Source organism: Hermetia illucens, chromosome 4, assembly GCF_905115235.1.
Source record: "Hermetia illucens chromosome 4, iHerIll2.2.curated.20191125, whole genome shotgun sequence".
In the NCBI taxonomy this organism is placed as follows: domain Eukaryota; kingdom Metazoa; phylum Arthropoda; class Insecta; order Diptera; family Stratiomyidae; genus Hermetia; species Hermetia illucens.
This window is the reverse complement of record NC_051852.1, coordinates 104,616,568-104,631,252: the sequence shown is the minus strand read 5'-3', so window position 1 is coordinate 104,631,252 and position 14,685 is coordinate 104,616,568. Positions and strand designations below refer to the sequence as shown.

The 14,685-nt window shown below is 37.7% G+C and overlaps 2 protein-coding genes across 3 annotated transcripts in view; one reads left to right on the top strand and one right to left on the bottom strand.

The window, feature by feature from the left end:
- The first annotated feature begins 5 nt into the window (after positions 1-5).
- Positions 6-11,700, top strand: LOC119654394 (SET domain-containing protein SmydA-8-like). Of its 2 annotated transcripts, XM_038059775.1 has the most exons (6): positions 6-198; positions 264-395; positions 5,808-6,342; positions 6,427-6,511; positions 6,569-6,987; positions 11,431-11,700. In XM_038059775.1, the coding sequence occupies exons 1-6, from the start codon at positions 143-145 to the stop codon at positions 11,593-11,595; spliced, it is 1,392 nt and encodes a 463-aa protein (XP_037915703.1). In that variant the 5' UTR covers positions 6-142; the 3' UTR covers positions 11,596-11,700. The 2 variants fall into 2 exon arrangements, with proteins under 2 accessions (XP_037915703.1, XP_037915702.1); XM_038059774.1 differs by having other exon boundaries at positions 6,427-6,987.
- LOC119654395 overlaps positions 11,589-14,685 on the bottom strand; it is a 29,896-nt gene continuing 26,799 nt past the window's right edge. The window contains exon 2 of the mRNA XM_038059776.1: positions 11,589-13,188. Within this exon, the coding sequence (XP_037915704.1) occupies positions 11,926-13,188 (1,263 nt within the window). The 3' untranslated portion in view covers positions 11,589-11,925. The remainder of the gene's footprint in view (positions 13,189-14,685) is intronic.

Below are 14,685 nucleotides of genomic sequence, written 5' to 3'. Positions count from 1 at the left end.
CCCCTCTAAAGACGAAGTATTTTCCTATCAATTTATTTATATCTCATGCCAAAAACTGAACTGCACGGCTATCCATTACGTTCGGAAAATTGCTTGGTGAACTTAGAGTATCAATGCACTGATTATTAATTCAAGACGTACGATGGACGATCCATTCAATGGCAAATGCATTATAAAGTGCAACAAGATAATTGGCAGGTAAGATAAAACGTGAGAAATTTATTCGGCCGATAATTAAATCATTAAAATTTAAAACGTTTTAGACATTTGGTTGCAAATAAAGATATTCAGGCAGGAGAAACGATTTTAAAAGAGGAGCCGATTATTGTGTCACCTCTGTGGCATTCAGAACCACGTTGTGCCAATTGTTACCGGGAAACATCTACAATCTGCAAGTGAGTTTCATATAATCAGACTCTTCCTATAAAAAATGTTTGTTAACTTTACGATAAAATTTCCATGACCAATAACAATTTGATTGCTGTAAAAAATTATCAATAATTGTTGCTTCACAATCAAGTAGTAATTTATTTTCCGTAGAATTTTCTTCAGTAGGCAAAACCTCCTCTAGGTAGAGAATATAGGTATTTATATATCTTAATCTTAAAATGCACTTCACATCTATCTAAATGCACTTTCTGAAGTATGTAATTCTGAACCTCTAAATTTAATATTTGGTGTTATCTTTCCATTTTATTTATCTTTTCTGCTCTCAATAATTCATCAAACTCTTCTAACGAATTTAAAAGTAGTACAATATTGCTTGAAATATATGCATATATAGATTAAGCAATATTTTATAGATGCTCACAATTTTTTATTAGCAGATTCATGAGGGATCATACTTGGAGAATGTACAATTAAAAACCGGCGATTCAATCTGGATGAAAATTTAGGAAATTGGTAACAAATAAATGTACTAATAATACTTTATATTTCATTAGGTTTATGTCAGGATATTATTAAAGTTGGGTATTAAATTTGCTTTTCAGTTTGTGAAAATGTGACTATTACAAGAAAAGTGAAGTTGCTCGATAACTTTATTAAATTTAACACATTTTATAAGAACCTACTTTTGAATTGATGTCAGTGGATATATTTAAATGTGGTATAATCGATTCTAAGATTATCAATATCATTTTGCCAAAAGTTCCTTGAAGTGTGTTAGAGCATCTTCACGACCGTAACGATACACTATAGGATTACAATACCTTACAGGAGGCAATGTAGTCAACATTGCACTCGCCCGAGATTATTACCCTGATTTGACTCAGATACTCATTCACAGCTGAGTCGACTGGTATCCGACGTCAAATCATGATACAAATTCCGCTGCCACGAATGAGATTTGAATTTGTGCTCTAACCACTCAGCTATCCGGACACGCATCCCCGAAACGGGTGGGAAGTTTATGAAGGGGGAGGGAGGCCGCCTCCTTCAGTCCTGATGAAAACTTGAGACGGTCACATTCCTTCAAATAAAGTAATGGCCCTTCAAAATGGGTTTTTGTTGTGTCGTCATGGTAATGTTTAATTTTCAACCCTAATCCTTTAAGGAGAAAGGAAGAAGGAGCATGCAAGAAGAAGAGGAAGTTCCTCATCTCTAACCCAAAGGCCATTCCCGCTCTGCATTGGGGCTAATTTCAGGTTAAAACGGTTTAATCCCATCCCCTAGGCGAAAAGGAGGGGATCATTGGAGAAGCGGGAGATATTCTTTCTCAAAGCCCGTTGAGAAATTGCGGCGGTCACCTGCCCTTAAAAAGTAATGGCGCTTCAAATGGGAGGTATTTTGTTATCATTATGATAAAGTTTGATGTATCAGCGCCACCCCTTAGAGAAAGGGAATAAATAGGGTATGCAGCAAGAAGAAAAAGGTCCCTTTTTCAACATCGTCGAAGAATTGTGGCTGTCAAGTTGAAAGGTTCTGATGCCCCAAAAAGGGGCTCTTTCCATAACATTAATAAGCTTTACAAAAATGTCAGGCGATGACGACTTTACGGTTTCTTACCAGGGCAGAGGCAAACCGTCAGACGCTGTCTCACCTCTGGCCTGGGAGCAGCGTGACCGAAGTGCAGATGTTGGGTGCTCCTTTATATAATTCGCAGAACACGACATGACTACGAATTATATTGAGCGCAACTACGCCTTATTGACCAGAGTTTGGCCAGAGCTGAAAACATTTTTTTTTTGAAAATTCTGGGGTCCTAAGTTCGCATTAACTTAATGCTGGACCGGACCAAATGGGGAGCAACTTACTCCCTCTTTTTTTGGTCCACGGACCCCTCGTTCAGCTTATTGGTAAGGCATCGTTGTCGCGATGTGCAAGGGAGCTTGATTATCGGAATGTCTGTATTCGCGGCGCCTCAACTTTCTAAGGGTGGTTGCCGCTGCAATTTTATAACCGCAAATAATTTTCATTGGGTTTGAGGATGGAAGCCATACCATAAATTTTTCACCTCCTTCAGGAACGGGGTTTAAATTATTGAAAAAAAAAATCAAACATTGAAAAATGAACCAGACCTGCACGGCAACTGTCAGCCAGTATAGCAGCTAATATATCCGAAGAATAAGACTCATGACTGAGAAAAGTGAGATGCATGACTTAAGGGTATCCCGTGTGAAGGCCGTTTTTTTTGGCCTTTTTTAAAAATTTCTTGTGTAGAACTGGATAAACATACAAATATGAATTTTTCACCATAGATTTATTAATATCTTGAGCATAATTTTTCCAGCCCGATTGCATAGTTCGTTATTGAAATACAGAGCAATTTATATACCCATTTCCAAAAAAGGTGTTTTTCTGCTAGATGGCGCTGCGATGGACAGATTCAGCTAGTATATTTATATTTTTTATATTAGCTTGTTGCAAATTAAATGGCCGTTTTGTTACTAAAATTTGAAACGACTGTAAAGCTTACAAAAATTTATTTATTTAATCAAAATAGGTGTCAGTCGATTCAAAACAATTCTCCCAGCGAGATTCAAGAGCATGTATGCCAGTTTCGTAGAAGTCCAACTGTCGGGTGTTGATAAATTCGTTGAAAGCAATTTTGACAGCCTCTTCGTTCCTAAATTGTTTTTCCACCAAAAAATGATCCAAATGCTTAAGAAAGTGGTAGTCGGTTGGCGAAAGGTCCGGTGAATATGGTGGATGAGGCAGAGTCTCATACTGCAATTTGTTCAAGTTTTGAATAGTTGTTTTCGATGCAGAACATTGTCGTGAAGGAGTATCACACCATCTCTGTTGACCAATCTCGGCCGTTGAATACTGAATTTTTGGTCCCTTCCCTCGAGTTGAGCACAGTATTTCTGTGCATATATCGTTTCTCCAGGTGCCAAAAAAGAATAGTGGATAACTCCAGCTGTGGACCACCAAACAGTCACCATTACTTTCTTCGGATGGAGGCTCGGTTTCGGCATATGCTTCGGGGGCTCATCAGCATCTAGCCATTGTGCTGATCGGCGACGATTGTCGTATAATATCCACTTTTCACCACATGTCACTATTCTGTGCAAAAAGGGATCGCTTCTGTTGCGGGTGAGTAAAGAACTGCAAATTTCTATTCGAAACGTCATGTTTTGCTCCGTATTAGCTCCAAATGCGGCTGTTAATGTCCTTGGTCGCCTCCGCTCCTTTATGTCCGAGTTTGAACTCATACATACGTTCTTGGCTCTTTTCCGTCCTTTTTTCCTTTCTATTCACTGTTCATACAAGTCAGCTGCCACGTTCATACAAGTCGTTCACTGAAATTCGCAGCTCTCCTCACTTCTCGAGATGCATGCACTCCTCCTCTACTGTTTTGCTCTCTTGGGGCGCCTCACTCGTTGGCTATCTTAGGAAAGCGCGTTCCACTGCATGGCGTAGCCAGCAATGCAAATGTCCCTCTCCTCAATGTCGGACGACTTTCGTCTTTCGATCAAATTGCACTCTAATGATATGTCACAGACTAGTGTTCACGAAGGTTTGGAGTTTTCAAGTGATAATGGTGGTCACTTTTCATTTGCTGCTCCCATATACTCGTAGCAACACAAAAAAAGCACTTTAGGACAGAAAAGTTTCTACTTGATGTAAGAGATGATGAGATAATTGGATTTCCAGATTTTAGACAAGGCAGCAAAATGTGTCAGGTGACATCCAGTTCCGTACTACCGTTGGTAGAAGCAATGCTTTCCAGATATAAAAATTGATCGATAACTTCGATGCTCTGCCCATTGATGCAGATGGAGAGAGTGCGATCATCAGTCATACTGAGAATCTTTGGTTTGTTGGTGTTTATCTTCGGCTCTATCTCTACCTGTATATCTTTCCGATGATGGCATCAGAGTAGTGGAGGTGTTTTTGGGGAAAGATGATGAAGTTCATTGAACTCCACCACTTGTTTTTTGGGGAAAGATGAAGACCGTCACTGATAACAAGAAGAAACAAGTTGGAATACTGGAAGCTCGCGCTTCGGGTATCAAGGTTTTGTTGTTCATCTTATGTGAGAAACTTGTACGCATGTTTTTCCATTCGTATATAACTTCCAAGTTACAACATATTCCTTCATATTTTTCCAAACTACAGGATATATGTACATATTACAGACATAGATATTGTCCTCACCTTAAATAAACAAACTGCCCATTACCGAATACTGATGCACGTATATAAATTGATCGTACCCATATTTCCGATTTACTTCGTGCACAAAAGCATGCATACGTACATAAATATACAGTACGTATATTGAATACCGCTGGTTTAATGTACAAATATATGTATCTGAATTAGACAATACCCGCAAACCTACATACATGGAGTAATTGATATTGATATACAAATGACTAGAGACCTAAAATAAAACGTTTCTTTGTGATCCCCATTGCTATGAGCTCACTTTGGTGTGGGTTGTGATATTGTCGAATTGATATGTGATGATGACGTCATACGCATAATAGTTGGATTTCCTTCAAACTTGACCAAATTGTGCCTTATGTTATCTCTTACCGTAATACTGACTTTGTACTGCTAGGATGAACTTAAGGAGGGTTGCCGGTAAAATTTCTAAAATATGGAAATATACTATTATTAACTTTATTTATGCAGATATTGGAACCGGATGTATTTTGAGGCCTAGATTTCGTAGAAATACACCACTGTGATTTTTCTCAATTTTTTTGGTGGGATAAGTTCTGAGAACGAGACCTGTTTCCCTTTTTGGGGCACACATTTTGAATCCTCACTCCTCCATATTTCACCCAATATAAAGAAAAAGCTCTTTTTTAAAAAGTACTAATTGAGCCAAACTTGTACCTCCCTTTCACATGTATGAGGAGCGCCCCCTCAAACTCAACACAAAATGGTGCCACTGGCTATATGTAAAGGGATTCACAGATCATTCCTTCCTACCAATTGGTTTAGCCGTCTTCGAGTAAATCGGGTATGACAGACAGACAGACATTGAATCGATTTTAATAAGGTTTTGTGTTTGTGTACACCTTGGTCAGCTTCTTGAGATTGAACAGCTCTTCATTCCACCACGGTGATGTTTTGTTTGCTGTATTTTGTAGGGCGCGGGACGCGGTTTTGAATGCCTACTTCAGAGTGCAAAAAAATTAATGTAATCGAACGGGGTGGGTGATATTGTTTCATAAGAAGGCTTGGATAACGGAGTTTATAATTTCTTTTCAACAATACACTTCCTTGGAGGTATATAGCTCAGTTTTGCTGACACATCCTTATACGACTTGGTAGACGATCTGGACTTTTGCTTCTTCGTGTGTATTCATTTTAATTCAACGAATTCATTGAGTTTGTTTTCTTTACAGAACTTGCACCATATTTCCTTTATGTTCCCAGTGTTCTTCACATGATCAGTTCGATTGCACATTTATTAAAAATCAAGAACTACCAGTCAATTTTCTAGTGGAAAATTTTGCTGTTTTTGCACCCTTAAAAGCATTGCTATACCTCGAGAATGAAACCACACAGAATCACCATACTTTTCTTGAAATGGAGTGTCATACTGAAGAAAGGAAAAGGGAGCTCATTTGGGAATCCTATAAGAGGACTGTGGTTGAACCTCTTCTCAAACATTTGAAGGAAGCATTTAGAAGGACACCAGTGAATGAGGAGTTCATACAAAAGATATGTGGAATATTCGATGTCAATGCATTTGAAATTAGAGGTCCAGATGGTATTGATTGTTTGAGAGCTATTTATCCAAGTGCGGCTCTAATGGCACATAGCTGCATTGCTAACACCTTAGTGTCAGTAGACGATTCTTTTCAAATAAAAATTTATGCTACAAGATTAATAAGGAAGGATGAACTAATACATTATAATTACACAAACCCATTACTGGTAAGTAAGGTTAAAAGTAATAAATTGAATATGATAAAGATTCGAATTATTAAAGAAATGATAACTTAATTTTGCTTTTAACAGGGAACCGCCGAAAGAAGAAAGCAATTGGCTTTGGGAAAATATTTTGTTTGTGAATGCAAACGCTGCGCAGATCCTACAGAACTTGGTACCCATATGAGCTCAATAGCATGTCTAAACTGTAAGAAACTTGTATCACCCTCAGAAACCGAACAGTGGTCTTGCGCGAATTGTTCAAGCACAGTTCTTGCTCACGATGTGAAAGAACTCTTGAAAGAAATGGATACAGAAATAAGGGATGCTGCGGGGGATCTACGGTTAATGGAAATGTTGCTAATGCGCTACTTACCTAGACTTAATCCGTCGCACTATATCATCATTGATTTGAAACAGAATATTGCTTCTATATTAAGAGATATTTGCATGGATCCAATGAGTAAACCCGGAAGAAAAGTGCTGGAGCGAAAAATACAGTTGTGTGATGATATTATACCGGTGCTGACGGTTGTGGAGCCAGGGATCTCTCGATTGGTTGCAATTGCACTCTATGAAAAATTCATCCCTATGTTGGAATTGGCTAGAAGAGAATATGAGACAGCCGAAATAGGAGATGTTTTATATCTGGTAATTTTTAAACCCTTTTTTTAATTTTATTTGAAATAATTTTACATGTTACCATTAGTGAATCACTATTCTAGTTAAATAATTTAAAGCCGGCATAACGTCCTGATATGTTGATATAAAATAGTAACAAATCATTTCAACACTATAATAACCATTTCGGAGTGAAAAGTTAATATTTTTAAAAATTCCTTTCCTTCCTTATTTTATAGAGCAGCGTGATACTTCAATAATTGTTACACTGAGCAACATCTCTTTTTTAAGATTTAGTGTAAAACAAAATGGGAAGGAAGAGAAGAGTTCCTTCCTTCTCTCTATCGTGACAGGGCAGTGAAACATTACATGCTCTGTATTCTCTGGTATGTCACCGCATACAGAACAATTTGGCAAATCAACCAGGCCAAAGGTGTGTAAATACTGTCTGTAGAAACCACCGGGTCCCGTGAGAAATTGGATAATGTTGTGTGGTAGTTGATCTGCGTTTCCACTCAAGCCAGAACCTAATGTTGGGAATGAGGCTGTACGTTTACTGACTATTCGACTCATCTGCGCTGTCAGAGATTATGCGACTCTGAATTAACCATGTTCCTGCGTTCTATGTTCCATGACTTGCATGGTTCTGCACACTTATTCCTTTCACTTGGATGTATATTTCCTGCAGTTCTTTCTCAGTAACTGGAGGTACCACACATTTGTTGACCTAGACTGTTGCTTTAGCGGTGAAAAAAGAGAGTGTGGACGATTTCCTTTAGAAGGTGGGGACAGGTCAACAGCAGTGATGTTCAAAGTTTTTTCATTACCACTTTCTCAGCCCTACGACAAAGGTTAATGTTATCTTCACATGATTGTTTGAATCAGATCCTATCGCTTTTGTGAATTGACTCACAGTTGTCTGTATTCCTCCTGTTGACCATCACTACCGGATTTTCCGTAAGCCTCTGGAAATATGCCGCTGCAAACTTGCGATTGCGTTTGTTCATCAGTAGTTGGAATACCTACTAGGTAGCAGCCGTTTTCTGGGCATAGTAACATCGCATGTTTCCGTCACTCATTGGTTGAGCTGGGTGACTTTTTCTATGGCTGCACAATTTCGGGATATGTCGGGGTTGAACACCGCAGAGGACGTGTTCCGATCAAAAGTTTCTGCCGTTCGCTGATTGATGATGACTGTTATGATTTTCGGCTACGTCCTCTCGTGCCCAAAAACCAAAGTACTCAGCATTTGCTGGTACTCGCTAAGAGCAGCGCTGGTTGAAGCATAGTAGTTGTAATTGTGGATTATATAGCGCTCCTTGGCCAGCATTATCTTTGACTTAAATGCCACCACATCGATATCTTCCTTGTAGATAGTTGATGCCTGGTTGGTTTGAGGTTGATTTGTATTAACCTCGTCTGCAATTTGGGTTGAGAGCTCTCCTCCATGTGCCGATGGTCCTATCCTCCTCCGTTTACACAGTGTGCAATTTGGGTCAGCTTCACAGTCCTTGCTAAATGGGCACATATGTACTCTGATGTACATATATATTTCGGCGTAATTTAGGTGAATATATGTGTACATGGGCACGATTACTCCCTGTACTTTTCGAGTTCCTTTGAGCACTTTGATTCCTCATGTGTCATTTAACAAAATGCAATCGAATAATCAACACGAGAGCTAAATTCGAATTGAAATAAAAAAAAATATCGGCTCGACTGCGCGCATTGAACCATAAAGCTTCGAACTCGAGTGCCACGACTGACAGAAAAGATCGCGATGGATCACATTCCCAATCCGCAAATGCTTCTCTTGCGTCAGATGTGCTGTGCGGCCATTGAGGTTCTCTCATATTGGAGGATGCCCCCTTCTATTTAGTGTGGGAGCTGCAGGGCTAAAAAAGAGGAGGGGGGTGGAACAGGGAGTTCTCAAATTAGAAAAAAAATTAACTGAAATGCATATTAACTATAAATTGTTTTTTTCCAAAAGAAATCGAAATAACAGAATAAATATTCGAAAGAAAACAATTACTGAAACATAAACTAAAAAAATTAAAATACGGAAGAAAATATGATAAAAAAGAACATAAGAACAAATCTTAACGCATGTTACTGACGTTAAGTCTTAGAATTTGTACTGAAGCGATAATTTTGACCTTTTATAAATTTGTTAGCAGTAGTGTGATTTCCACCAAACTTGGTAGGACCATGTTTTATATTATAGTCTATATTACTGCAAATTACATGATTGTAGGATGAACTCAAGGAAGGTTTTGCAGTCAATTAATAACAATTATAGTAATAATAGTATATTACTTAACTTCATTTGAACAGATATGGGTATCGAGGGTATTTCGAAGCCTAGGCATCGTATAGCGTCAGCTTCGTGATTTTTTCAGATTTTTTGGTTGAGTAGGGCCTGAGATTGGGGTTACGGGGAATAAATGCCCACTATATATATGTGTGAAGACCCCCCTTAAATTCAAGATAGAATAATGTAACTCACTGTATGTGGGGACATTCACAGTTCCTTCCTTTCCATCAAATTTGGGATCAATTGGCATAACCGTTTCTGAGAATAGTGCTTGTGACAGACAGAAACAGCCAGTAAACCGATTTTAATACGGTTTTGTTTATCTAACTGTAATCTTGCAATATATGCATAGAAATATTAAATTATTAAAAAAAAATTAAGACTTGCCTTTTCTTTTCGCTTGTAATATTTGTTACTGTTGCAAATAAGAGGGCAAGTCTTAATTATTTCAAAGGTTTTGTTTTACACAAAACCTTAAAAATGGCGATATATGTATATTCTTTCATGTAAGCAACGAAATATCTCCCTTTTCTTCAGAGCTACAAGTTGGTTTTACTGTAATATAAACAAATATATAATAAAACCGATAAATCACCAATTAATAGAAATTTCCAAACATGCATTTACTTTTCAGTTGTTTTTCCATTCCAAAAACCTTTTCGCAGTTGAACGGCATACTGCATCATGCAGTCACGATGGACATATGTAAACTGTGGAATTATCGTCTCAATTTTTTAATTAACTTGGAAATTACCATTAATTGCATTAAAGAGATAGAAACGCAGCTGTGTACTTGCTGCGGTTTGAAAAAAAAAAAAACCGAATCGGTACCGTCTCGGATTTCATTCAACGGCAAACACTAAATTATTGCAGGAAGGAATATTTAAAGTTTTTACAAGGAAAATTCACGAAATTGTGTGAAGTGTCTAACTGATATCCACTTTAGTTCCTAGAACTGACTCCTCTTAAAGACAAAAACCATCTCCTCCTTTTTCTTTTCGGCGATTTCGGCAGTGATAACACTTAAAATTATTTTTCTCACTTTCCCAAAATATTAAATATTTTCAACTTTCGATCTGTTCAAGTTTTGGTTTCTTTTCTTAAACCTAATGCCATTATCCGTATCGTTCTATCCCAGCGACAGCTCTTCACTAAACTTCCATTAATGTTCGCTATCACTGACCCCGACCTTGAACTTTCAATTCTTAGTCGGCGGTAGCAACAGCAAAAATTATATAACATTTCACTAAATACATTTATATTCATCTAAGCAGCGTGCATTCAATAACAGCAACAACATTCCCTTTGTCCGATCACATTTAGCTTACAATGTGTATTAGGGAATTATTATGTAAAAATATCATTTTTTGAAGCAAATGAATATCGGGATGGAAATTAGCAAATTGAAGTAAATTGGAAAATCTAAGTGGTGCTATACGTGAGAGAGCGACGAAGTGTTGCATATTATTGGATGCATTCTTCCTTTAGATTGTCCCTGGATAAGGCGAATGAAATTTTGTATATGTCACAAATTCGCGGACACTACACAGCTCTGGTCAACTCCTATCCTGGATGACTAATTTGCAAAGTCTATTCCGCTTTTCGGCGTGGGAGATTCGCCGTCATCTTTCTCCAACTGCAGTTTTTCATCACGAAAAGCGAAAATCTTGTGGATTTGGAAATAAGGTCTTGATTTAGCAGTCGTTTTCGCACTGGGACCTAAACTATCCCGTGTCAAGGGTCGAAAAGAAATACCCTGTGTCAGTCACACTCTAAGTTTTCCGTTGTCCAGTGTCTGGGGAGTAATATCCGCAAGAAAAATTTCTTTTGCTCTCGATTTCAACGGAACTGATAGCAGTCCTTCCGATAAGGAAGACACCGTGTCCTCACCACAATAAATTCAATTATTTTTCAAAATATTATAATTTTTTAATTAAAATTTTTTTTTGAGTTTACTTGGAATTAAGATTTGCTACAATCTTTTCATTTTAGAGGTAAAAATGTTTACTTGAGAAAATGGTTGGTTTTAAAATAGGGATAAAATCGCTCAGTTAAATACGGAACCGGAGGAACAAGACCGTCAGTTCCCACTTTACTTGTATATAACAAACTATTGTTATACTTCTTTGGTTTTGATTTGGCTGTGCTTTCTTTTGCAGGATCGACTATATGTCGTTGAAAGTATTCTGCGTACCGCCATTGAAATGTTACTTTACGAGCAAGTTCAAAGTGCAGAGGGAAGACTTTTGAAGAAAGCATTACGTGAAATGGGCAGCTTGCGGAAAACTATTTCATATATTCAAAATAAAATACGCAATGAATAAGAAACAAATTTTTAATAATTATACAAAAAATGGCAAATAAAAGACTTATAAAAGAAAATAATTTATGTGAATGACAATATAAATATTTGATGCTTTAATAAATGAAAAAAGATATTAATAAATAACATTTTGAATTAAAATTGTGCTTGCTTACCTGCAGCATGATTGTTTTTTGGAATTATGATTACATTAATTGATAGCTCTATTTACACTTCTATGTTAAAAAAATATTTTTAATTCTAAGCTGAAACTGGATATACAAATTTACATACCTGCCGATAGAGAACTAACTTTGAAACTATCTAAACTCTAAAGATTGTATAGAGAAATTCAGCTTTCAAAATATTTAATGATCCTGGCGATCTCCTGCGCTAATTGGATAGATATATAAAAACGATTATCGCATAATATGTCTTGACATCGGACACATTGCAGCAATTTGGAGCGAAGAGCTGGGAAGGTTATATCGATGAAACGTGGTATCGGTTTTAAGAATCCCTTTGTTTGGTCTCCATACAAATCCTCATTCAGTAATTGACAAACAGAAAACATATTTATATCACTTTGGTAGTGCGAGCATAAATCGTGTTTTGTATATGCAAAACAACCTTTACAAGGTATTTTCTCATATTTATGGATTGCCCACCATCTATCTGGTGGTTCTTCCACCATCGTTGCTGCTGTTCTGTTATAATCACCATCTACAATTACAACCGAATCTAAATCAATGAATGTTACATTTCCAGTTTTTTCGTCGTAAACTACATTATCGAGGGTGAGATCGGTCAAGTAGACTCGATAGTTGTCGAAACCATCAGTTAGAGCCGATGTGGCAAATAATAACCGTAATGCTATCTGTAATCTTTGGTAGTAGGAGATCTTCCGTTTATTCACCTCGGCAAGGGTTATTCCATTGTACGATTCATAGATTGTGAACCCGCAGTGGCCGTAGTATGTTGGCACTGCCATAACTGAGAATTTATTCATTACCGGCAGCAATATCGTTTCCGCGTTCACCAGTAGATGCATCCATGTTTCAATCCGTGAGCGGGTATAGTTGGTCAATCCTTTGACAAACATATTTAACGTCGACTGGCGGCAAAAGTAGAAGCCAACACGATCCCTTTTCAGGAATAATTTGTAGAGTCTCCCATCGAGTTCCGCGGGACTATTTACTTCTCCTATTTCTGCTTTGATTTGTTCAAGTACACGTTCGCGGGCCGCGTGTTTAACCACGGCTTTCCCCTCCACTCCTTTCAATTTACCATAGTGAACTTTTTTAACGCCGATTAGTGTATTCACCACCTCAACAAGATCACCCAATTCGAACTCAAACCTACTTTCTAGAGCGACACACATATTCGACTTCGGTAGGAAACACTCCGGACAAAACGCAGCATCAATTGCAAAATACTTTTGTAGCTTCCCCCGTTCTTGGTCATAATTATCTATTGGGTAACGCAGGCAAATTGCTAGATAGAATAATATTTTCACATGGAAGTATCTATTTCGAATATTTTCGAAAGGGTTTGACTGTCGTTCCACAACCGGAGTAAATCTTGGAGATGGTTTTACCATTCTTTTCTTTGGCATCTGAAAAGAAATTGTTTTGAAAATCCCCGAAAGAACGCACAAAAAGATACATACATACATATATGAGAGACCATTCTAAGTCAGTTTAAGTAGAACTTGCATGCAGAGTATATAAAAGCTATGTACACAGGTTAGCTAATAATGAAGTTAATGGGTATTTACATGTCTTCATAGGCAATCCTACATATACATACATATACAATACGAAAATATAAAAGATAGTTAGCAAGTTAGTATGGTCCACACTCTCTTTTAAAGTTTTATGTAAAACAATAGATAGCAATGTTGAAGCAAAGGTGTTAACATAGCGTCAAACATTGTGTAGCGATATTTTAGGTTACCTACAAGGGAATTATAAAATCCTTCATATGTAAAGCACCCAGCTTTTTGTCTAGTTTTTAGTTTGGTATGAAATGATTGCATAATTTTTGAGTGTAAAGTAATACATAAATTTTATCATTGACTTAGACATTATCTGTTCATTATAGATAAAAGAACTCAGGATTCTATTTTAGGGATGTACATAACCTAATGTAAACTTGGAGATTGTCATAAACCCCCATGTCAGGCCTAGAGCGTCAACCACACCCATGCGTCATCTTCGTCGTTTCCTGGCAATGTGTTTCAACTTGCACTCTACCTTCCCTTTTTTATGCCATGGGCGATCCACTCGCGGGGTAGGATAGTAGGTTCCACTTTATGGCTCACTCCTTTGTGGAGCATAGGGAATCCACACAGTCTCTTTTCCTTATATTTTTCCTATTTTGATTTTTAATGAGATTGTACTTTAGTTTCAGCGGGACAATACAAAGTTAAAGACAAACATCCATTACCAATCGGCATTCGTACACGGTGCAATGAGATCAAAAAGTTTGTGCTCAGGCAACTCGACCATTGCATCGTCTGCCCTTGCTCAATATATGATCTATTTATTGCCATGTATGCCGTTGTCTCATGCAGAATACTCCGATTACGCCACGGAGACATGAATTGGTGGAAGTTTGGAACAAACTGTAAAATTATAGATAACATATAGACATAAATACATTGTATATATATGTGGTTGTTATTCACTATTTGTTTGGGCATAGCCAACCACACCTAAGCGCCACCGTACTCGCTCCATTGAAATCCACCCCAACTCTTTTCAGGACTTCTCGAGACGCTCGTACTGCTCTTCTACTGTTCTGCGCCAAGTGTTCTTACTGGCGACCAGTAAATTCCATTGCATTGCATATCCAGCAATGGAATTGTTGCCCCTCCTTAATGTGCGGCCTATCCATTGCTACTCCTGCCTTCTGATCACATTGCCTTCTTGAAACTGGTCTGTGAGCTGACCAAGATGGTTGTTCTATTTAATTTTAATTTTAGGCCAGCGGATTCCGATGATAGGTTGTAGACAAGTTTTTACGAAGGGTTGGAACTTTTGATCATTCCTTCCCCGGGCTAATGTTCATCGATTTTCTCAGGCAGGTTAATCAATGTATCTGTCGCTCG